This window comes from Rhipicephalus sanguineus, chromosome 4 (genome assembly GCF_013339695.2).
Source record: "Rhipicephalus sanguineus isolate Rsan-2018 chromosome 4, BIME_Rsan_1.4, whole genome shotgun sequence".
NCBI lineage: Eukaryota > Metazoa > Arthropoda > Arachnida > Ixodida > Ixodidae > Rhipicephalus > Rhipicephalus sanguineus.
The window spans coordinates 18,787,459-18,811,786 of NC_051179.1; the positions used below are offsets into that span (position 1 = coordinate 18,787,459).

At 46.4% G+C, this 24,328-nt stretch overlaps 1 protein-coding gene across 3 annotated transcripts in view; it reads right to left on the reverse strand.

The window, feature by feature from the left end:
• Window positions 1–23,853, reverse strand: part of LOC119389530 (tyrosine-protein kinase CSK) — a 47,391-nt gene extending 23,538 nt beyond the window's left edge. The window contains exons 1-7 of one of the 3 annotated variants that reach the window (XM_037656844.2): window positions 23,661–23,853; window positions 22,813–22,931; window positions 20,552–20,662; window positions 18,897–18,997; window positions 6,800–7,019; window positions 1,687–1,852; window positions 1,402–1,498 (exon numbers count right to left, since the gene is read on the reverse strand). In XM_037656844.2, coding sequence (XP_037512772.1) covers window positions 1,402–1,498; window positions 1,687–1,852; window positions 6,800–7,019; window positions 18,897–18,997; window positions 20,552–20,662 — 695 coding nt within the window. In that variant the 5' untranslated portion in view covers window positions 22,813–22,931; window positions 23,661–23,853. Of the gene's footprint in view, window positions 1–1,401; window positions 1,499–1,686; window positions 1,853–6,799; window positions 7,020–18,896; window positions 18,998–20,551; window positions 20,663–22,812; window positions 22,932–23,467; window positions 23,488–23,546; window positions 23,566–23,660 lie in introns of those variants that run through there. The other 2 variants (XM_037656846.2, XM_037656845.2) reach the window with 2 other exon arrangements.
• Window positions 23,854–24,328: the final 475 nt, after the last annotated feature.

The window sequence follows — 24,328 nt, forward strand, 5'->3', positions numbered from 1 at the left end:
GATTTTCGAGATAAGCAAAGTTGTGCTAATGCCATTCAGAATTCCAGTTCTATCTAAAAACGTTATCACTACTGACCAGTTTCTTAACAGGAGCGCCTAACTGGCTCTTTGTAAAGGTTTTAAAGAAAAATAATGACATACCAGAGCTATCAACCAGCTGTGCTTTTCGGCACTGCCTTTTTATTTAGTGCAGAAAGACCAACTAAGGCTGGTCTGCCTCTCAGTAACACTTGCACCGAGTTGCTTAACACATCACATGTGGCGATCATTCACGCCGCTGCACTCAACTTCATTTCACATCAAGCGAAGCATGTTTCTTGTTTCGGCTGATGTCGTCCCCCCTTGAGTAGCTGCGTCGACACTGCCACGATCACCGTGCGTGACGCCACATTGTTCCGCTTAAGAAAATGGTCAAACCAGCCGATGTTGCAGGCGAGATCAGTGTAACCCATCGTTAAGTCCAGAGAATCGGCCTTCTCTGTCAATGTTGTGACTGGAAGGGGCTGCTCTCGTAAGGTGCAGCCACACAATCAGCGCCGTTTTGACGTCCAGAAACTTCCGAGCCTCGAATCCGCTTCTTTGGTTAGGACTACCTTTCCCTGCAGCATCAGTGACTTGCTTTGCTTTGGCGGCGTTATCAGCACCACATCACACGGCCGACGAAAAAATCCACACGACGTGCCTTGCGTAAATAAAATGCTGAAATCGCATCTCTGACGGTAAACAAAACGATGTGTACGACCCGTGCTATTTTGCAGGGCCTGGCTCTGCGCACATATATAGCGTCACATGACGTGACACAGGGCTGTTTAACAAAGTTGTTATGCCCCTAGGTCCCAACTTCACTTTCGAGAAACAGTGTCCACTTCATCGTAAGCGTAGCAGCCTCGTGTGAACCTTGTGAAACGTATGACATTTTGCCGTTAGTATTTTGTGAAACAGTTCGGCGGCGAAGTTTTTGTTCCACTCTCAGTCAAGGTTTCGAGATAGCTGAAAGTGGGCACGGAAATACTTTGAGATAAAGGGCAATAAATACATTGCACCTATGGGAAATCGTTCGGTACCGCGGAAAATTTTGATTTAGCCGATTTTTCAGGAAATAGGAGCTCAAGTTAACCAGGTATTACTGTAATATGTTGCAATATTATTCGAATTCTATTTGAAATTATTCGACCAAATCACTATTCGCTTTGAACCTAATATTTACTATTCGCACAAGCCTACAAAAATCATATGCTTCTAGCCTTTCACTAAACTGAAATTTATTTTACAGTATGCCTGCTCAATGTCAGGACAACGGTAAGGCTATTAGTGACAATTTAACAAAAAAAAAAAAAAAGTACATGGGAGATCTCAGATCAAGTACAGCAGAGTCAGAATCAAACACAATTTGGAACTTACGTCATAAGTGATGCCTCAGCGATGAGCATGTTTTTGCCAGACTCCTTGATCTTCTTGACTGCTACTTTCTGGCCTTTATAGGTTGCTAGCAAGACATCTGTGGACAAGAGCGAAGCAAACAGAGAAGAGATATTTCAGCCATCTACCAAGTACCAAGACTCGAGGCAACAACAGCCACAAGTCAGCAGTGTGTGTTTTGTCCTTTTAGGGTCGAGTTGACAGTCAATGGCTGAGTTATCGTTCAAGGTCGAATTAACAGTCAAGAGATGACTTCAGTGATCTCACCTCCAAACTCGCCTTTGCCAATGTTCTCGATCACTTGTAAGTCCTGCTTTTTGATGGCCCAGCCGGCCATCTCAAAGGCTCGGTGATCAATTGCCACCTCGCCACCTTGCTTGGGCACTGAGCGTGATAGACGTGTGCAGAGCCCATCTGCGTCTTGCTCATAATGCTGGTTTTCAAGAAAAAGAAGACAAAATTGCAAGATTGACAGGAGCGATTAAACACACAAAGTGACCAGAAGTTGTCATAACTGACTTCTATAGTGCAACACCACAGCAACTGCACTACTGCAACATGCAAAAAAAAAACTAGTTCATCAGTGCTTAAAGGCCAACTCCGGCGATTTTTCGAGGTCCATGGATTTCAATAAAATTCGCTGGGTACGTTCCTTTTCACGTTCCCGTTATACAGTCGAACCCGTTTATAACGAACTCGAAAGTGCCGCGAAAAGTGGTCGTTATATCAGTAGTTCGTTGTATATGGACTCGTCCTTAAAACGTGCGCTTAGCGGCCAAGCCATTTTTTTTTTCTTTGTGCACTTTTATTAAAGTGCTAACAACCCCTTCGGTGACAAGCTAAGCCTTTTCGCGTCGTGAAGCGACGCTCGCTGCGTGCTCACGAGTGAATTAACCGCCTTTGCAATGAGCTGACACCGTTTCACCGAAGCGCGGTACCGCGACGTGGAGCCGATCATCCCTGGCTAGTTGCGTGTAGCGCGTCGCCTACTCGGGTCGCGGAGTCACTGCCCGGGCCGCTTGCTGTATGCCGTATGCGCGCGTTTGTACGTTCTTCGTGCTTGCTTCACTCCGGACCGTGCACGGGTGCGGCGACTAGCCTCTTCGTTCAACGCGGCGAAAACAAGCATTTTCCAAGCAACACGCACTCTACGTCTCCGCGATGCTCTCGCGGCCCTGCACGACGATGCGCGGCGCACTTCACTTGTCACCTAGTCAAACACGCTGTATACGCTCGCTGTCAGTGCATCGACGTTTCTCGGTGCCCGCGCCGCTCAACAACAGCGAGCTACTTTCGTTTCTACAAAGCGACGCGCACTTAAAAAAAAAAGCGGTCTCGCACGACGCGGCGGCGGCGAACTTGCAAACGGCAGCATGGCGCGCTCGTACCGCCGTCAATCCGCAGTGTACGGCGTACGCCACACGCAAAGCCGAGTATCTACAGATGACTGTGATAAGGTTGTCGGCTATAAGGCATAATTTCACGTTCATCGACGGCCGCCGCCTCGCGTTCGTTCTTTTCTGATGCTTATCCGCGAAGGCATCGCCGCAATCGCGCGGAAGTCGTAATCACCGATCGACCGGTCTCTGCCGTTACCAAAAAGACGGACAACTTTTCGCAGCACATTGTGGCGTCGACGAGTTTAGAGACGCAGTGAACCTTTTTGCGATGGAAAGCTTAGCGGTTATCACTTCTTGCATTTATGCCTTCTTGCGTTCCAAGGCATTGTTTGGTTCATCGCAGGCGGTCGTAGCTGCAGAGAACGGCGTCAGGAAAGGTTACCGTGCGAAAGCTGACCGCAAGGCTTCATGCTGCCTACTATTTTTTTTTTCCCTCACTGCCATTCTATCACTGAAGAAATGCCTGGAAAGTGAGCGACCTCGCTCGAGCGCGCGCGCCCGTCACGCTTTAGAAGGCATGTCTTAACTTTTTTTCGCTTCGTATGCGCCATGTTTTTACCGCGACCGTGTCCGAAGTGTTCGTTGTAAAAGTAGGAGGCTTTGAAAAATGTTCGCTATATCTGGACGCAGCTTCAATGGTTAGCATAGGAAAATCGTAAGTGCACCCAAATATGGTCGTTATAACCGATAGATCGTTATATGTGGGATCGTTATAAGTGGGTTCGACTGTATATGCCAAATTACAAGCTGGAGACATACGCAGATTCATTGCAAATGAATTTTATTGATTGCCTCAACTCTCCCCACCTCGCTTCCCAAAATTATTGGCAACATTGGGTGCGTGACGTCATTTTTGTTAAGCGGAAGTGACGGAACCGAGGGGCCCCTAGAGCGTCTACTATCCACAAGGCAACAATCGCGAGTGTTTGGCGAGCGCTTCGTTGGCTGGGCGTGTGAATTTCAGTTCCTTGTGGTAATGCGTGCGATGGGTGGCAAGTAGTGATGCAGAACTATCGATGGTACTATCGATAGTATCGATAGTTGAGCCACTATCGAACTATCGATGGTAAAAGATACTATCGATAGTGCTATCGATAGTAAGTACTATCGCTAGTTTAAAATCAACAGCGCGAACTCATTGCAGAAAAAAATTACATCACCTCCCACTAAAGGGACCCATGTGGGGATGCAAAGCAGCGCATGGGTCGACTTAAAGTTCCGTTCATCACAGGCACCTTGCCCGATGTTAACGCGTCCTTGCAAGTGGAGCACACTGTGAAATCACTGTTGTTGCTGTTGCTGTTACTCGTCCCGAACTCTTGTTGGAGCACGCCACGCGGGTTCATCACGCGTCTGCAGAATCTCGTTCCCCGACGCCATCATGTGATTGCTGAGAGAGTGTAAGGGGGAGAGGCCACAGCGTCTTACATAGCCCCTTACACAGGCCCGAATGCGCTAGCGCGTGCCAGTACACATGGTTTTGTCTGCGTTACGCCAAGCTAGGGCAGCATACGGCAGCCCAGGCCCCTAAAGCACTCTGCACGTATCATCGTCAAGGCGGTCGAAGAACAAGAGGAGGAATACTTCTCCTTGGCGCAAGCGCGCGCTCAGATGGCTGTGCTAGGTGGTACAAAGCGGATGGTCGCCAATGGAACTACGGACACAGCCCCGAGCAACAGCTGCTTCGCATCTAATAAATTTGGTTCGCCACGCGCGTGGTACATAGTGGAGCCGGAAGAGCAGGCTGTAGCGGAAAGGAAGCCGTTACATGGGGTAGAACTGCGCGGCTTGAGCTTTATATTGCATTTGATGATTTCAATATAAAAAAATAATCAAGAACTAAGTTTGTTAATTGTAAGTTGTAACTGGTTGCTTTTAAATATTAATTTATTAGTGGATATATGCCGCCATTTTCACTGCGCAAATAATTTCTCTCCATAAAAGTTTCCTTATAAATTAAGCGAAGCTGATAGTAGGCTATCGCGAATATTCTGGCAATTTGGCCAGCCAGCAACACCATAGTTATTCGCACTACTATGGATAGTTTGTCACGTGGTTGTGACAGTTTAGAATTCTGCAGCAAGACTGGGCAATACGAAGCTCTTTTTTTTTGTCGTACTTGTGCCCATAAAATCAAAACTCATAATACAAGCGATACACGCTGCGCACTGATTGCAGCGAGAACAGTCGCCGGCCGTCGAGTAATCTGATGACCGGTGGAACGCTTCGTCTTTTATACATGAGTCATCAAGCGCTCCAGCGTTATCGCTGGTGCTCGCGTAAGCTCTCGAATAAACTTGAATATTCGTGCCCGGCGTGTAATCTTAAAATGCCAAACAATCGCGAAGCTTCTCAAACATTGCGGCGCGGTCTGCGTCAAATGCAGCTAACAGTCTGTGGGTGAAACCCGAATACATCAAAACAAAGCAATAAACACGCCTGGCAATATTATCGCTAGTAATATTACCGATGGTACTACCGATTCGACTATCGATAGTTTGTCTACACTATCGATAGTTTCAAAGAAACTATCGATACTATCGATAGTCAATTTACCGATAGTTTTGCATCACTAGTGGCAAGTGGTGTCGCGTTGTGGGCTGCACACGATTCCCCGTTGGCAGTCACGAAACACTCGCACCTAACGATTACCCTGCGTCTCTATATTAGTGTTTTAGCTAGCAATGCCGGTTTACCGCACGGAAAGTACGGTAATACCGTACCGGCTAAAGAGTGCACATGCGTGAACACCACGGAAACACTTCTCGTAGCATATACAGGGTGCACCGTGACCGGGCCTATATCGATATACGGTGAGCTTCGCATCGTGCGAAACAACGTAACCTAATGGTGCGAAAGGTGGCTCATACTTGGCTTATATTACATTCCTTCGGCCGTACGAACGCAATGTTAATGCCGCTATTGCCAAACTTATGCACTCTTCCCATAGCAATATTAAGAAGCTTTAGTTAGTCCGCGAACTTCTCAGCGATAGCATTTTACCCGATCACGGCCCCACAAACTTGAGCTCCCTGGACAGGTGGTGCCATCTGGCGGTGGAGTGTGCAACCAGGCAAGCAAAGAGCTAAACACGTGAGTTCCACTTCATCGAAGAGGAATGGCCATTACAGTTGGCCTCCAAATGCGTCGGAATCACAGCTGTCATTTTCCGACAGCTCAGCTTGTGCACGTGACACGGTCAGTCACGCACAAGATTTCCGACGGAGTCACCTTTCAAATGAGCGTCTGCTCTTCGCAGCTTTCATACTACGCGTTGGCGGGACCGGCATGCCTTGCTTGATTTCCGGTTTTGTAACCACTTATACGTCACGCGAAGACAGTATGCTCGGTTGGGTTTCGGTTTCGGTGTTGCGGTTTATTGCTTATTTAAAATTATTCTACAATTTGACGAGTGTTTCTGCTATCGGACCCGTGACAGGAGCGTCTCAGGAATATTAAAGCACCATTACATTGACATGGCCAAAAAATCGCCGGAGTTGGCCTTTAAGCTTTGCATCATCTTGCATTTACTGGAATGTTTCATAAACAAAATGTCTGTACTGGAAAAGACAGAAGCTAGATTTCAATTGCAGTAAACATAGGTGCATGCGCGTGACCATGAAAGCACAGAACAAGTAGAAAATATCTATAATATTGATTGTGGTCGACTAGACATTCTGTGAGTGAAGCAGCTCACCGTGATAGGTTGTTTCTTGTAGAAAACAGTTTAAAATCTTTTTACATAAACTAAGAACAGCCCATACTTTTACTACACTACAATTAAAAGACAACAATTAATGGCTCCTATGCTTGCCTGTTGGATTCATTTGGTTGTGACCAACACCAAAGGGTTGTGACAGCCCATCAAAGGGTTGTGACCAACACCAAAGGGAACAACTAATGCAAGATGGCCCAGCGGCCAGCTGCAAAAAAAAAAGTTGCTAGATAAACACGGCCATGCAAAGCGCTGCACCACACACCTCGATGAGCTGTGGTAGGCCTTCGAAGTACTCCTCCTCATCAATGGTGAGCTTGCCCATGCGGTAGATGACACGGTAGTGCTCCACCTTGGACCGGAAGCAAACACACAGCGTGTAGTCACCGGGGTAGTTGGTGCTCTCGCGCACCAAGAAGAGCCCATCTTCCCGAGGCTGGAGCAGCAGCTCTGCTCGCTCACGGCTGATCTTTCCGTGGAACCATCTGATCAAAAAATAGGAACAGTAGTGGTTGAGGGACGATCACTTGAAGTTCAGTAGAGTGAAAAAACACTTACATACATATAATCAAATACTGTTGCACTTTCTTCCTTTTTTTTTTTTTAACGGCGCAGCTGTCAGTCTACCCCGTGCTGTCGTCATCGTTACCATTATCGTGGTAGTAGTACAGTCGATCCCGGATATATCGAACTCGGATATATCGAATTATTGGCTATATCGAACAGTTGAGAAATCCCCTTGAATTTCCCATGCAAAAGTATGGGGCTGGTGTCCACGTATATCGAACTCCCGCACAGCGAAACATCCGCTATATCGAACGCTGCCCCGCGCCGAAACCCAGAAAGTGCATTTTTCCTAACAAATATTCATCATTTTTCGGCCGCATTCTTATAAGTTCCAGTCCCTCGTCGCGCGCAGGTGACGAAATTGCGTTGCTCTAGTTCGTTGCGCAGCGCTTGTCAGTTCACCGGTATATTTGACGCGCGATCCGCAGGTTTTAATGCATGGGCTAGTGTTTTTCAAAGAGGCTGATTGCCGAGGGCACCAAAATGAGAATTCGAAGTGACTTGACAGCCTTGTTGTAATGTTTGCATTCCCTTCCTTGTCTGTTCGCGCACGATGGCATGCGGGCCCGCAAAGCATGGCCTTCGAGATCCGCAACCTCGTGACGTATTTCTAGTGTTTTCGGTTTTAAAATGCAGATCTCAGAGGCTACGCTTTTTTTTCGCATTTCTCGCCAAAGTAGCGGCTGCCTTCTACAAAGCCACAAGTGCCATCGGTATCGCGAACATGTCGACGGTGGAGAAATGTTTCGTTCTTCGTGCAGCGGTGCAGCGTTGTTAGCGTTGTCTCTTGTGGCATGTGTACTTCTCGCTCCGTTCTTGATAAATCGTCATTCGGGAGTCGAACTAAACATTGTCCCGCTCGTAGCGATAAAAATGATGACCGGTGCTTGGAACAACGTCAAGTAAAGCACCGTCGTGCACTGTGTCCTTACGGGCCTTGGTGCCAGGTGACGACTTTGGGCGCGTCATGACCGCCGACTACGGCGTACGGTGCGTCAGTGAATTTTGCGACTTATTAGCGTTTCCGGGCGCCGTATCGGACGGGAGTACAGCGAGTGACTTTATCGGTGCAGATAACGATGTAGCTGTTTCTGATTGCATCGATGCCGAGATCATAGCTGACGTTGCCGGTGCTGCGGAAATGGACCCATGCGGTTTGAATGTGCCAGCCGCCGCTGCCACCGCTAAACCCTTTACCGCGCTACAGAGCTCGCATCAGCGTTCAGCGTCGATCACCGCTGTTGTGGCCGAAGGTGTTGAATTTACTTATCTGGAAAGCTTCAATGATATTGACGATGACTTGATAAATTCACGGCGCGCAAGAAGCAAGACAAGTTTATGGACTATTTGCATGCGAAATAAAGTGCGCTAACTTGCAAAAGAAGAAGTTCTCGCCTTGTTCTTTAGCATATGTGAGCGAATCGTTATGTTCGCGCTTTTTACGATTTAGGAAAACTGTGTAGATGCCTGCAGTGCGTTAATTAAAGCCCTAAATACGCATATTTCGTATTTCGAATTATCGATATATCGAACTATTTCGCGGTCCCCTTCGAGTTCGATATATCCGGGATCGACTGTAGTACTATACTCGCGGACAACTTTTCTTGGCAATGAAGGGAAAGCTATGGGGGCAGAGCTTCTGCATATGCACTCCTACGCAAAGTAGTCTGGTTTGGCATGCACCTTGTACAACTGTGAAAAGTGATCGCAGTGCTCAATTGGTGTTGCATACTGATGCAGACGCCGCGTAGCATTTGAGGTACACGTAAAAGGCGGAACTTTTTCACGCATGCAAAAACAAAAAGTGACAACGTGTAAAGTGAAATAAATACAAATACCCCACTGGTGTGTGCTGCGTCCTGTCTCAAAGAGCTACATATGGAAAATAAAGGAGTAGTTTTCATATCTCGCATAGAAACATGGACGCAATTCGAGGACTACATTCATTAGCAGTAGGATACGTGTGATTTGGCTCTGTAGCCTTCGCTTCATTGCCAATAAAAGTTGTCCATGAGAATAGCAGTTGTCGTGACGCAGGTCACGTGACCAGGGGAGGGGGGGGGTGAATAAAAAATTAAGCAAAACGATGATGATGATGCTAAATGGTGATAATGATGATGCTTGAAACGACAGTGATGATGAACTGTGATGATGATGATAATGCTCAATCAGACACACTCGCGCGCTTAAAGCTTCGCTGTCCGATGGTTTTCACGGTGTAGAACTGGCTGCAATTTTTCTTTTTTGTTAATTTATTAAAATTGTCTTGGGGAACACTGCTAAAGGCAAAATTTGCATGACTAGGCTCTACCACATGTTCAGTAGCCAGTGCACATTTTTATGCAGTTCAATACATAATTCACAAAAAAAAATTATCTACTTTCATGGCATGGTTTCGTTGGTAAAACCAACTGTACAGGTAAACCATCAAATAAAGATATAAGAAACTTGTTGCCCAAAGCTGTACAGACAAGTAGAAGTGAAACATGAGCATCATGTTACCATATTTACTCGAATGTAACGCGCGTTTTTTCCTATACTTTTGCTACCTGAAGTCGACCCTCGCATTACAATCGAATACTGAAATTCAAGTTGTCCAAAAAAGTGCAATGATGCACACAATTCTTTTATTTTAGTTTTATTTTTTTCTTCCTGAAAAAGACACCCTTCGCGTTACAATCATGGTCCCGTTAGAATCAAGTAAATATGGTAATGAGGAAGCTATTGTACAATGAGAACCTTTTGCTTCACAATTCTATTACAGTTCATTACTGCTACTGATCTGCTACTTCTTTAATCACACTTTAACGTATCAACTATTCATCGAGTAACCTTAATGCATAAACCTTAGTGCAGTAGAACCTCATTGATACATTCCCACTTAGTACGATTTCCCGGCTCCTACACTCGTAATCGTGAAAACTAAAAATAACCCAATACAGTAAAACCTCATTACAACGGATCTGTTTACAACAGACATTCGGATATTAAATACCAATTTGCGGCGTTATGCCGACCTCCGTATTTGTTCCATTGATTGAGCTTCGTTTACAACGAATTCTGGTACAACGGACATTCGGATATAATTGACTAAAATGTCAGGCCAGCAAGGTGGTCAGGACTCCTTTAGAGCGGACTTTTCTACTACGGACATACCAAATTCAGTAACTTCCGACTTCAAACATCACTTAGCGTACTTTCGGGACAGGAACAGCGTGCCGTGGATATCGACGTACCGATTTAAGAACAAAGGCCGCCGATCTCCAGTCCGTCAATGATCAGCTTGCCTAGCTGTAGCGACAAAAAAACGGCGTGCGGCATGCTTGGTGTTGCGTTCTGGGACGCTGACGCGCGAAATTGCTAGCCGCTGCCACCACTTCTCCGAGCGGTCACTGCGCGGCGAGCTTGGTTGGGGGGTGGTATGCTGCCTATGCGCAAAATGCCCATCCGTGGTTCTGAGGAGCCAGCGGGCGATGCGATTCGTTGCTTGCGACAAAGGACATTGCGGCTTTTTTGCTTTCGTATGTTCGCTAGCGCTATGTTCTTGCCCGCAAAGTTCGGATTTGTCGCGTACATCGGCACCGTGAGCGCAGTTAGGCATAGCCACGGCATCGAGTAGAAAGCTCGGTTGCGATGTGCGTGGCCAAGGTGCCCGATGTTTCAAAGTACGTCACGCTCGATTGCAAGCACAAAGAGTTGTCCCGCGGTGGTATTCGTCATAAGCTGCGAAGTGTTGATAAGAACCGTTCGCGACATGTGCGGTGCGTTATCGTAATCTGATGATTGAGCTTCCGCTTGCAGCCGCCCAACTAAAGCGTTCTAAATTATCAACGACCCGTGAACAAAGAAGGAGTGCGAACGCGCGTCACTAAGTAGCGCAATTTTACACAGCCACAACCTCGCGACGCACAAGCAGCAGGCGACGATCCCGAAGCTAGCATCACGGCAGAAGCAGCCAATCGGAGGCCTTGAATTGAACTTCAAACATGTGCTTTTTGTACGCTTATTACTGAATGGAGGAGCTAGCTCAAACAGAGAACTTGAACACGAAGAAATGCTCTTTACGACGAGCCCAAAATGGTGGCGCCCGGTCGCACCATTGCCGAGCTATAATTTTGAAAAACGCCTTTTTTTTGCTATTTCCGCAATTTTCACCAAGTTGGCAGCCGCAATGAAAAAAGCTTTATAGCACTTCTACGTAGTTTTCAGTGAAGATATTTTGGAATCAGATAGAAAATGGGCTACAGAAACTGAAAATACGATTTTCCAAAAATCGCATTTTTTTTGGTCCCCCGTTTAAACAGGACCATGTTTGTGACTCGTAATTCTCTCCGGTTATAACAGACCCATTCAGCGTTTACACAGAAGTCTGTTGTCACAGTACAGCATAGACCGCTTATAACGTAAGTCGCCGGAGTCGCGAATATCCGCACTATAAGCGGTACCGCATTATAACCAAAACAACATTTTGAAAGGTTGCACGTGTGCAAAACATGACCAACAGGCAGGTGCGCGATTCAGACTATTGAGGCATGCGACTGAGACGTAAGTTGACATCCGCTTACATTTGAATATGTTGAACGGTTAGCGTCCGCGGACCTGCGGTGCCGACATAACGAACGTGGAATAAATGCGCCGTAACGGGAAGTTGCTGCGGTAACACACTGTGCGTGCGCGATGTCGAAAACGGTGGCGACCACGAACCACCACTCGAGTGTTTCACACGCCCGCGTTTTCGTTAAAGATGTAAGTCACCCCTTCTAAATGCAACAACTGCAAAATGTTTCACTGACTCGGCACCAAACCGCAACTTCTGTAGTCCGCGGCCGCCGACATGGCAGCTAGCGCTCGTTAGCTGCCTAGCGTGCGCGTTGCAACTTCGCATGCCGCCGCGAGAAGCTTGCCCTAGACAACACGGAGATCGGGCGTAGAAGAGATCGCACTCGCGAGCTAAACCAAGGGCATCACGCGTGAAACGAACTTTCGGTTCGCGGTCGGGAGAACAGCCGCGGCAACCATCCTGAAAAAGTCTTCCAAGCTTGTAAGTACGCCTGTTGGTGGCAAAGGCGAAAGCTCAATCGCGTCTCAAAGATTGTTACTTGCGGGGGAATCGAGGCTGCACGCGCGATATCTGCGCTCTACGACGAAGCAACTATTTTCTCGACTGAGACAAACAGCGGTAACGCGCTCTTGATGCAGACGCGGGCGCCCGTTCGTAGCGGAGCGCGCATGTCAAGCGGCCGAAGGGGGCAAAGGCTTCTCCGTCGGCCAAGCAACCGCTCCCCCTCCTCACACCACGCACCCGCGCTGGGCTGCTGCCCCCCACCGCCATCCCTTTTTTTCTCCCCCCACTCCTTGTTCGTTCGTTCCGCGTCCCCTCCTCCTTTGTAACGCCGTCGCCGCTCTGTCCCCCGCTGGCGCATCTCCACTGAGAAGTGCGCTCGCTCCCTCGCATCTCTGAGAACGTTCCGGCAGCCGCATTATAACCGGTCTTTCATCTCGGGGGACTGCACAATAAGCGGTATGCGTATACATGGAGTTCTATGGGGGAGTAAACGGGAGTCGGAAAAAACCGCATAATAGCCGGTACTGCACTGTAAGCGGTTACGTTATAAGTGGTCTGAGCTGTACTTGGATTTTACATACTCCCTTTACAACAGACCAAAATCCTCTTCACTATGAAGGTCTGTTGTAATGAGGTTATACTGTAGAGCTGAGTGTATGTTCCAGTCAATACGTTCCTGAAAAATACGATTACTCAGCAACAATGTTCAGCACCGCGAGAAAATTCAGCCATACGATACGTTCTGCAGCCAGAAACTCTCATTCAGGTGTGCAAAAAGGGCCCGATCATGTACTTGTGATGCGCTATGTGGCAGACTGCCGTCGCATGGCGACGGCTGCTTCTCCACAGTGCCTAATTTCCCCCCTCCACGCCTTCTCTGCTTTGTGCAATTTTCTCCTCTACGTCTTCTACGAATTACTCGATTGTCCCCTCCGTGTCTTTTCCAAATGGCTCAATCATCCCCTCAGCCATTGCCTCAGCTCTCCGTCAATCACACACCAACCCGAAGGCAGGCAGCCACACTCGACAAGAAAAACTACGAAAGGCTTTACAAAAATTTGTCTTTTCTGTAGAACTTAGCATGATTTCGCTGAGCACAACAAATCCTTCAACCGTAGCACGACACATAGATACACACCCGTCCCACACATTTTTGTTCAGACCCCATGGCTACAACAACAGCCAGGAGAACACTGCGGAGCCAACAATGCGGCACTAAGAATGGATGCTGTCGTTCCTCCAGTCCGTCGTGGTTTGGTATGAGACCTACGGAAACACACATGGCGCCACCGCTACACAACACGCCGCGCCACGTAACCATAGCAACACGCCACCATTGTGCCTAGTGGATATGGCCAATAAAACGTCATTTCCTCCACACTTTCCTCCCACAGCGCGTTCATTTTCGGGTTGCTCTTCCCATCACGTGGCGCATTTCCAGTCGGCGTTCGTTTTTCTCTGGCCAGACAGTTCTGCCTACCCGTGGGTCACCAGAACGTTCCAGAACAAATTTCTTCTGAAAGATATCTGGAAGGTTTCTAGCTATCAGACGACAAAAAGAGATGATGCGCTCGCAGCCATCTTTATGAGGACTCGACAGATCGCAATGCAGCCGCTTGGGGACTTCAACTTCAGTTGTCGTTACACCTGACGCTATCTTCTAAAGCCCGTTCCGCCGTGCGAGATGGTGTGATTACGAGTGCCGGCAAACATACTGCTGTATTTCTCAAGTTAAGACAGAATGCAAACTGATCAGCACGTGTGTGAGACGTAGAGAAGACGAAAATTATATTAGGAGGCCAAAGGAAAGAGCAGGAGCTTGCGATTGTCATTTGCACCCGAGGAACCATGTAAGAATATGTATATGCATACCTGCCAAGTTTGGAGAAACGGAATCCGGGAGATTTACTCAACGGCGGGGGGGGATATAAAATATTTCGACCGCGGGAGGAGGGGGTATAAAGTATGCCGATTGCGGGGGGGGGGGGGGGGGGGGTGTGTACTGTGATAGCAATTATATGTACATTAGGCAGTTTTAGAACAGCGTACGCAAAGCTTTGTGCTGGCTTTTAGCGCAACTGCGCCTGCGTCGTATGCTAAGCGCTTGCGGGCTTCCGGTAAGTGACGGAAATAGCGGGCCGCAAACGCTAACGCTAACTTAGCGTACGCAATTCTAAAACTGCCTGCTGTCAGCGGGATTTTTCGGTCGCCACTGATCTGTACAGAGTCCAAACCGATAACATCGCTTACGCATCGTCTGTTTCACGTGCGAGTAAATGCGCGCTAGCGCTAGGGACGAACGCTGTTGAAGCAGAGATGAAACGTCACCGTCGCGCGAAGGGCACATGCGATAACATCGCTCCGCGTGCGAGGCCTGTCGTCGCTTGCTTACCAGTTATTTCATCGGGCAAGGGACCATAAGGGGCACCGTTGAGATGGGGACGGTCGCGAGCACTGGCGAACGCGCTATCTCGACAGACATCGGCTACCCTTTTAAGTGCTGGACTGCGGTGCAAAGTGCACAGCTACTTCATGCGCAATGAAACTGAGTTGAACCTTTCTACCATCGTTAAAAAGAAGAAGAAGAATCCTTTCTACTACGTGGCCAGACAACCTTGCTTATGTGGCCAGACAAAGCACTGGACGCGCGGGGCAAAACTGGATTTCCGGGAGATTTCTCTATGACCCGTACAACTGGGAGAAACGTTCATAATCCGGGAGTCTCCCGGGTAATCCGGGAGACTTGGCAGGTATGTATATGTAGGTCAGTTATTAAAAAGCACTGACACAAAAATTTTGCATCTTGTTTTCTCTGTTGCAATAAGTAGCTAACGACCCACTTATCACGGCTGGAAAGCTCGTTTGCTCGAGCGCACTACCGTTAATTATTTGGAGACTGTTTCATAGCGCCCAGTCGCAGTTTCAGTTTCAGAGAGCGCCGAGGGAGGTGGGACCCAGGGTGGTTTTTAAGTAAACATAGCTGGCTACGTGAGCACACAAGACCGGGTGCACATGAGCACCGTGTCGACAACTCTTTTCAACGAAGGCTTCCTTGATGCTGCTACGATGCCATCTGAGACGTTGTAAATATGTGTGACCCTCCCAAGATGCACTCCTGAGGCAAGGACACCAGCCTTTGTACTCCGATGCAAGTCTCCCCTTCTTTCCGTTAAAAAGGTCTGCTAGAAGAGAGTGGGAGAGCGCACCCGCAACAACCGTGGCAACCAGCACAAACTCGTGATGCAGGTGGCGGTTTGTTGTTTACAAGAACACCAAAGGCACATTTCGTGTGGAGTGGCACGATGCGCACTTCAAACATGATTTTAAATATGTTCTAGGCTATATTATCCGCTGATATTTCGTAGATGATGCGTGTGTGTCCACATAAGGGGGGAGGTGGGGAGCGAAGCTGAAATTCTTTATTTTTTGTAGTAGAACAATGAAATTTGGCATGCTTATTGGGAAGTGCACTGAATGATTATTTACAAAATTTCATTAAGATATCTCCAGCAGTTTTGACATTATAAATTTTTACTTGCATCATTGTTGTACCAAACTTGCAGAAAGCCTGGCGTGACAACAAAACATGGTAAAAGCCCAAAGTTGCCCTTATATTTTAGCCATAGGAATGGTTCATGCTATGACATTCTCCAAATATTTTTATTACCGCGATTTTTTTTACACGGAACATTACATCCATGTTTGCCTAATGCATTCGTTATCGTCATGTCAAATTAGCTAAAGAGTAAAAAAACGAGAGAGTAATTCAAAAATATAGGAATGTCATAGCGTAGAGAATTGACTAAGGAATACAGTGCAACAGACCTCATGAAAATCCATCAAGCCATAGTCGTGCTACGCTTTCTGCAAGCGAGACAGTCTGGTCAAAACACACTTCTGAGAAAACGGGCCCTAAAGTTGCACAGCCACTACATGTAAATCAAAATGCCCTGGGGCTGTAATATTTAGTGTCTTTGCTTACAGGGGTTTTCTTATGTCCTTGATCTTTCATTTTGCTGCACTACGTGCTTTCCTTTTTCTTTATTGGTTATTTTTGTCAGCTCTTTGAAGGGTGAGCCTTCAGGTTTAATGCCCAGACTTGCACATTACAAGTCTGTGGCATGCAAATTTAGGTGTGCTGTGGCAGTTATGGCCAAGACATTGGTGGCACAGGAATTTCTGAGTAGTACTTAATGAAGTGAGTTTGGCAGATAAAAATTCGTCCACTCCTTTTACACAAGTTCATTTGTCACCCCCGCCTTGATACGCTTCACCATTCACCCGGTCGTGGTAATGGTAGTCGGCGAGGCTTTCATTATTTCAGTACATTTACAAAAGCTTGCTGCGATACCATGCACGGCTTGAAGCGCGCCTAAATTACATCACCACTGAGTGCTTATTTCCCCGCGAAGTGCTCGGCCGCGGGGTTCGGGAAGTCTGTGCCCGATATGCTGGGTGGTGGCATTTGCTGGCGATGTGCAATATGCCAAGCTGCAGCGATGAAACATCGGCGTGCAATATGCTTGGCCTCGCATTTTGGGGCGCCGACGCGCGAAATTGTCGCGGTGCTTCGAGCGATCGCTGTGCGATGAACTTGGGGAGATCGAGCGGCCGTGGGGTCCGCGGCGCAGCTGCCGATACGCCAATTGCCGATCAGCGATTCCGAGCTGCCAGCGGGCGATATCATTAGTTGCTTGCAACATCGCGCATTGCAGATTGTTCGCTTTCGCATGTCTGCTAGCACGATGTTCTTCCCCGCAAAGTTCGAATTCGTCGGCGCCGTGAACGTAGTTAGGCCTAGCCACGACTCCGAGCAGTAAGCACGGTCGCGGTGTGCGCTGCCGCGGTGCCCGATGTTTCAAAGTAAGTTAGTCATATTCAATCACGAGCACAAAAAGTCGTCCCGCGGTGGTCTTTGTCACGAGGTCCGAGATGCCGACAGGCAGAACTTCTAACCGCGGGTCCCACGAGTGAACGCAATACAGGTCCGAGACGAGCTTCTGCAATGTTCGCAAAGAGCGCGTCGGGCTATCGCAGTCTGATGCACGGTCTGATGAATGGGGTGCAGCTGCTAACGCGTAATTATCGTCGACCAGCGAACACAAAATGAGTGCAAACGCTTCAGTAATTAGCGTGATTTTCGACAGCCGTGACCCCGCAATGCGGAAGCCACAGACGACGCACACTGGGAGCGACCATCGGACCAATGGCGAGGGGCGCTGGAGTATCATGGCGGCCACGGCCAATTGGGGGCCTCGAAACGACCTTTAAACGTTTGCTTTTTGTGCGTTTGTTTTTAAATGGAGGAGCCAGCTGAGGCGGGGAATTTGAAGATGGAGAAATGCTCTTTCAGACAGGCCCTCGATGGTGGTGCTCGGTCGCGCGCGCCGTTACGGAGCTATAAATTTTTGAAAAACGCTTTCTTTTTTGCGATTTCCGCGATAATTTTCGCCACCTCAGCGGGCGCAACAATTTTTAATAGCACTTCTACGTGGTTTTCAGCGAAGATATTTTGGAATTGAATAGAAAAAAGGCTACAGAAACTGAAAATATGATTTTCAGAAAATCGTTTTTTTGCCATTTTTCGAGATTTGATCCCTGCGTCTCCCCATAAATCTATCCAACAGATTATCTCGCCTTCGAAATTTTGTGTCAGTACTCCTTTAAGAGCAAAAAACAGAGGTTCACAAGTTTTCTGTCGCCACTCCTTTAAGTGCAAGCACCTTGTAAAAATACTGCCCAGATGCTACAACAAGGAACTTCATTCACAAACAAGCAACTTCATTCACAAGACCACATCATGCTTTTAAATTTGTATTTCCACATTAATAAAATGTAAGATACAGACCAAGAGCCATCACCGTTTTACCTTATTTTAGCTCGATTTATAACAGTCACCAATTGGTAAATTCCATACACTAGATTATTCTGACAGTCTCGCAGCCCCACCATTGGCCCCTATGTACCGTATTTACTCGAATCTAGGCCGGCCCTGATTCTAAGCCGACCCCCGAAATTCGCAAGGCCAGAAAAGTAAAAAAACCTATTCATTGTACTCGAATCTAAGCCGACCCCCCCACTTTCGCACATCGTTTTTTTGAAAAAAACATCGGCTTAGATTCGAGTAAATACGGTACATAATGCATAAGAAAAATTAAACTTCGTAGTTTTACAGCATGCAAAAATTTTGCATTTCTGATTAGATCTACATGCTGATTTGGCTACTAAATAAAGTGGAAATAACACATTTTATAAGACATCTACAGCATATTACAGCCTGTTCATTTTATGTTATGTTACTTGAGGATGGATATTTGATGCGTGCATTGACTATAGTTTCGTAATCTGCAGCGACAGGAGGACAAACTGACCAGGTGGCAGGAATGTGCAAGTCCATGCAGCAAGGTGTTGATAAGCATTTTTTGTGTGGTTCCCTTCAAAGACAAACATAAAGGCTTCTGTATCATTCATCAAACAGATGGGTACTGTCAAGAACACAATATTATGAAAGTTATTACAGGAAGCGCAGTGGCTACAATGACATGAGAGGTAATGTATTTAGAACTGAAAAGTCTCCTGCATGTGGCATGCCACAAGCTGCAGCTGAAAGAGATAACCTCCAGACAAACAATGTTTTTTTTGTTAAGCACCTTTGTTTGTGGTCTCACGCTAGGCACAATTTGCGGTGGTGGGGCAAAGTTCAACGTGTGTGCAACAATCTCCAACTCACGGCATAGAATTGAGCTTGACTTCTGCCCTTCGGAGGATGTAGTTGAGTGGTATCAGGCCCTCCCGCCCATCACTATGCCGTGCCCGGAACCAGTTGCAATCCTGGAATGAGAGAGAACACATTACAGCTAAGGTAGAGGGAGACAATTTAAAGGGACACTAAAGTGCAACATTAAATTAGTTCAAATAGGTCAATTAATCTTTACGAACTCTATTTTCATCCTAGGTTAATTCTTCAGTAAGGAAATGAAGGTAAAATCCTTTATGTTTGAATTTCGCGCTGAAACTTCAGCACATGAACGTCAGTGTGAAGCAATGAATTTCAAAGTCTTTTTAAGTATTTTGGCTACATTGGTTCGATGAAATTTCCCAAAACTTGACTGTGTTAGAACATCTGGTCCCTCAGAACACAATGTAAACAGTTTTTACTTACAAACGACTACAGACCCTAGCAGACGCTATCAAAATGTATGACTTCACGGCGAGCTGGTCCGAGAATTTCAACGTGGCGATGCCACCAGTATTTTCTTTTTTAGCATCTTCTTGCTTGCCAAGCGCCCTCGTGCTGTGACTATTATTATTATTATTATTATTATTATTATTATTATTATTATTATTATTATTATTATTATTATTATTATTATTTGGTTTGAATACACAGAAGACACGAAGAGACAGAGGAAATAGGGAACAGGCTGACAACTGCCACCTGAAGGGGCACAACGCCTGCCTGCTCCTTCGGGAAGGGGGAAACAGAGGAAATGAAGATAGGGGGGAAAGAAAGAGGAAAGAAAAAAAGGATGTGGTGCTTAAGAGATCTTAATTTACCAATACGAGCAAAATCGTTTTCTTTTAGTGTTCCTTTAATGAAGAGAAAAGAGCAGCGGTTGGCCTGGAGCATATGCCTAGTCTGTTACTCCTCATCAAGGCAAAGGGAAATGGGAGAGATAGACGACAGGTGACTATGCTATAGTACAATGCACTCTATAGATGTACTATGCGCAGGAATGTTCACATCACAAATGGCCTAGAGATGAGCATCTAAGCCTGTCTCACTTAGAACAGAAATTTCGAAGCGCATCGGTCATGGTCACCAACATATCTCCATACGCCCTAGAGCTGCTTCTCCGAAAATAGCCGGGAGTTCAGACAATCGACATCACGTATGAGAGCAGACATTATGAAAATTGAATGGAGTGTGGAATCAAAATGCATAACTTCACAGTCACTTGATACAGCATTGATAGTTTACAGCACATTTTAGTTTTTCTTCCCTCTACTTCCTTAAGGAAAACCTCATGGTCCATTCATTAACCTTGAAGTTCCAGATATCGCTACCAAGACACAATAAGCTATAAACAGGCCAGAACGTCCTGCCTTCAAAAGTTTTAGTTGGTCAGTTAATGTCTCCTTTAGTCACATTTCATCCCAACCGATCCCTCCTCCGTCAAACTCTCAGTTACAGAATAAGCAAAAGGTTTTTTAGCAAGGTTCTGCTCTTGTGCAACGTGCAACTAAGGGTAGCTGGATCAACTTCAACTGAACCAAGATTCATAAAAATGCCTTCATTGACTGGTTGAAATGAAACCTTTACAGTCCACACAAAAAAAAATGCTCTTGGAATGAAACAAAAATGGAAACACAGTAGCCTCTTACCGGAGTCTCTGACACGATGGTCATGATGTCCCCTTTGGTAAAAGACAGGTCCTCAGTCGACTTCCCATTGAAGTTGTAGCGGGCCACCACTTCTGTACCCGGCGGCAACATCTGTGCACGAAATCACCACACAAAAATATTCATGTACTTGCATTGTTGTGTTCAACAAAAGCACTTAACATTATCAGAAGTGGCTTGTTCGAACTGAATATTTATCTTAGTTTGCTAGAGAAGTTTTCTTAGATCAGAAGAAATCAATACACTACAAGAATGCAAATAAAACGTAAAAATTTTCGTAAATAATCTTACACTTAATATCTTGTGGCCAGTTTTGGACATTTCAAATGCAAAGATAGTTTAATATAACTCAAACTCATATATGATGATTCACGGATGGATACAGAACAATGTGCCAGTATTTCCCTGCTCAAACACAAATAGCTGGACAAGATAAGCCAGTCATATTATGGGTCTATGTTGCTTTCAGGAAACCATTAGAAAACATTATTTGGATTAGTTGGTGTTATTACTATTTACTAAAAATGAAGGAATAAATGCTCAACTAAGAAATCTTTTACTGATCGGAAGTTGCATCAAAAAGCAACCTAACAAGAGGAAAGGTGATAAAGCACTCCATCACTATTCATCATTACACGCACAAATAGTAATTGAAACAGGTGCTCGAACTATGCACTACAATGATGGACAAATGAGGCATTGATAGAGCTTATCAAGGATTCCACTGCCTCACTGTGTTTATCACAGCGTGTTCATAGCATACCAACTGCTAGCTATTGTGTCTATTGCTCGACTTTTGACCTCACAGCATTATTAGTTCGAACAATGCTGTTATACCTCGTGACTGCAGTCATCGAAACGCGCTTCAGTTTTTGCGACCAATGTGACAATACTTGCACCCGAAGCAACAAAGCACACTAAGAGCTGCATGTTATTTCGATTTCTTTTTGACTCCACTGTTTGCAACCTGCCATTACCAGCAAAAATAGATTTGCAGGTGATAAGCAAATGTATAATAATAACAATTGTTAGTGTTTTACACCCCAAAACCACGATATTATTACGAGAGAGGCCGTTGTCGGGGGCTCCGGAAATTTGGACCACCTGGGGCTCTTCAATGTGCACCTAAATTTAAGCACTCGGGCATCTAGCATTTAACCTCCACCGAAATGCTCTGCGGTGGCTGGGACTCGATCCTATGACCTCCGGGTCAGCAGTCAAGCACTATAAACACTAGACCATCCCAGCGGGTATTAAGCAAAGTATCAACATAACCAAATTCTCAATCTTTGCGTAGTGACCTACCAAAGTTAAACAGTGATTTACACAGTTGCGTGATATGGACTTTTAAACCAACCAAGTGACTTTTGTTTGTTAAATATTACACCCGTTGCTATGCTTGAGTGAATCTAATTCAAACTTCACAAAGATTCATTAAGAATTGCATTTTTCCACCAGTTGAGCTTAATCCTGCTACATTCACACAGGCTACACAGACTGATTGCACTTCAAAACATCAATGCAGCTTGACCTCAAAAGACTGCTAAAATTGTCCCTGCAACAAGCACATTACACTTGTAGAAGTTTGCAAGAAAAAAACTCATGATTGCTAGGTAGAATTCCTATTTAAAGCACTTGGATGTCAGGTGCAGAGGTTTCGCTGCTAAATATTAAAGCATGTCTTGCTTTATTAATGTTGAAAGGTGCAAAAGGCGGTGCTTACAAAGCTGAGCACAGCTGGTATCGTGCTCAGCAGTCAGATGTTGCTGTGTTTTGGCACCATTACATTGAGTCCCGCCCTTCACTTTCTTTCCTCTCGCTGGGACTTAATGCAGGAGATAGTGGTGGAAACGTTCGTGCTTATCCAAGATCAGAAACTTGCCATGACTGTCATGATCTTTTTAACACATTATCCGGATGTTTATGGCTAAAATATGAATGCCAACGCACGGCACCTCGTAAAGAATGACAAAGTTAGCGCTCGGCTGTAGCCTACTGAGAAGAAACTTACCACAATATGTTCCGAAACAGTACACGAGCTGCATTCGCAAGCAATAGGCGTGACTTTAGTTTACCCGGAGGTCTGATCGCTTCACGTTTTGTTCAGGTTTGCAAGTGTTGTGAACATTCGCGCGAATGCCAAAAGGCGCGATTAATGTTACGGAGCAGTATACACTAAAGTGCAGAGTGCGCAGTCTGTAACACACGCCGGAATTTCGCTGGCACAGGCATTGTGTACTCACTTTGTCAACAGCTCGCTGACAGCATGTCAGAGGCGCTCAGCCATCGGCGACAAGGACACAGTTTCGTTCACCGCCGTCACCTCCGGCATGGGACATTCCACAGGACGGGGCCGATTTCCCTGCACGCATACGAGAGTGTGCGATTCGGACTCCGTGGGGTCTGCAACCCGACACCACGGAAACGCGGCACGCACTTCGCACGGCCGTGAACTTGCAGAATGCATCGCGTTGTTAGGGCAGTGCGCAGCCGCGTGCAAGCAGGCGGACCGGGCGGACGACGTAAAACAGCCGCGAACGCAGTGCGAAAGCGCCCCAGCCGAGGGGTAAACAGTCAGAAGTGATTAATCGCATAGGGCGTGTAGCGATCTCTCGAGCACACACACAGTCATGTCGCAACGCTGTGCAGCCGCGACATCGAGTGCTCACTTTGCAAGGCGTGGGCTCGATCGTGCAGAAAAACTAAAGGTTGCTTCGTATATATGCTTAGACTCGGCATAGCCATAGACATATGTTAAGATCGCACGCTTATAAGAGCGCGAGATAGCCGAAATAAGTAAAATAACCGAGGTGCACACACCACCCTAGCTAACACAAGCGAAGCGCGAGGTTATCGATCCCCGATGCAATGCCGCGGGCGTACTGCACATAACCTTACCATATTTGCAGACTTTGGCAACGTTACGTACGACGAAAAAACAACGCTACAAACAAGTACTCAGAAAGAAACTACACACGCGGTGCAAAAGCCGCTCGACTGCGCCTACTGCACGACCTACGCGCGGATGATTGATACGAATGCGGAACGCTAAACAATAATTAGGCTTACAGCCTGTGAATCAGATACTCACGAGTTTGAATAAAGGGTGACTAGGTTCATAAAATCCCACGTACGCCTAAACAACACCATAAATGTACCATCCTCCTGCACTGCAGCAATGTTGACTTGATGTCACTCATAAAATTCTGCCATTGCACCTGGCAGCTATTTGTTGTCTTTCTACTGCCCTATGGCGAGTCTCTCACTACTTCGGAGAGATGGCGCCAGGAGCCCAGGCGGATTCCTAATGACTGAAGAGATTTATTCAGCAATGAAAGCTCAACTCAAGTAGCAAAGTCATTGAACTCGAGCAAGAGGGCTGGTCGATCAAAAGCGAGAGAAGTTACGCTTAATGGATTATTTTACAATCACCGTTTTATTTTGGTTGTAAGTTGTAAGCCATCCATCGCGTTCGCTCACCAATGACACAAGCTCTTGGCACTGGTGTTAAGACCAACAGTACCAGTCAGGACGCAACATTGACAAAATATATTCGCATATCGATACCAACTATGAAACACATCACGTTGCGCGCACACGAGCGCATTCCCCCTGGTTCCACTGGTTCTTTTTTTACTTCATTCACGTCAGGTTAGAATTACAACGCCTAGCGCCATCTCCTAGTTGAATTGTGAACACACATCATTTCCTTCAGAAATGTTTTGCATGGCGTTCCCACTGGGATGAAAACAGAAAGAT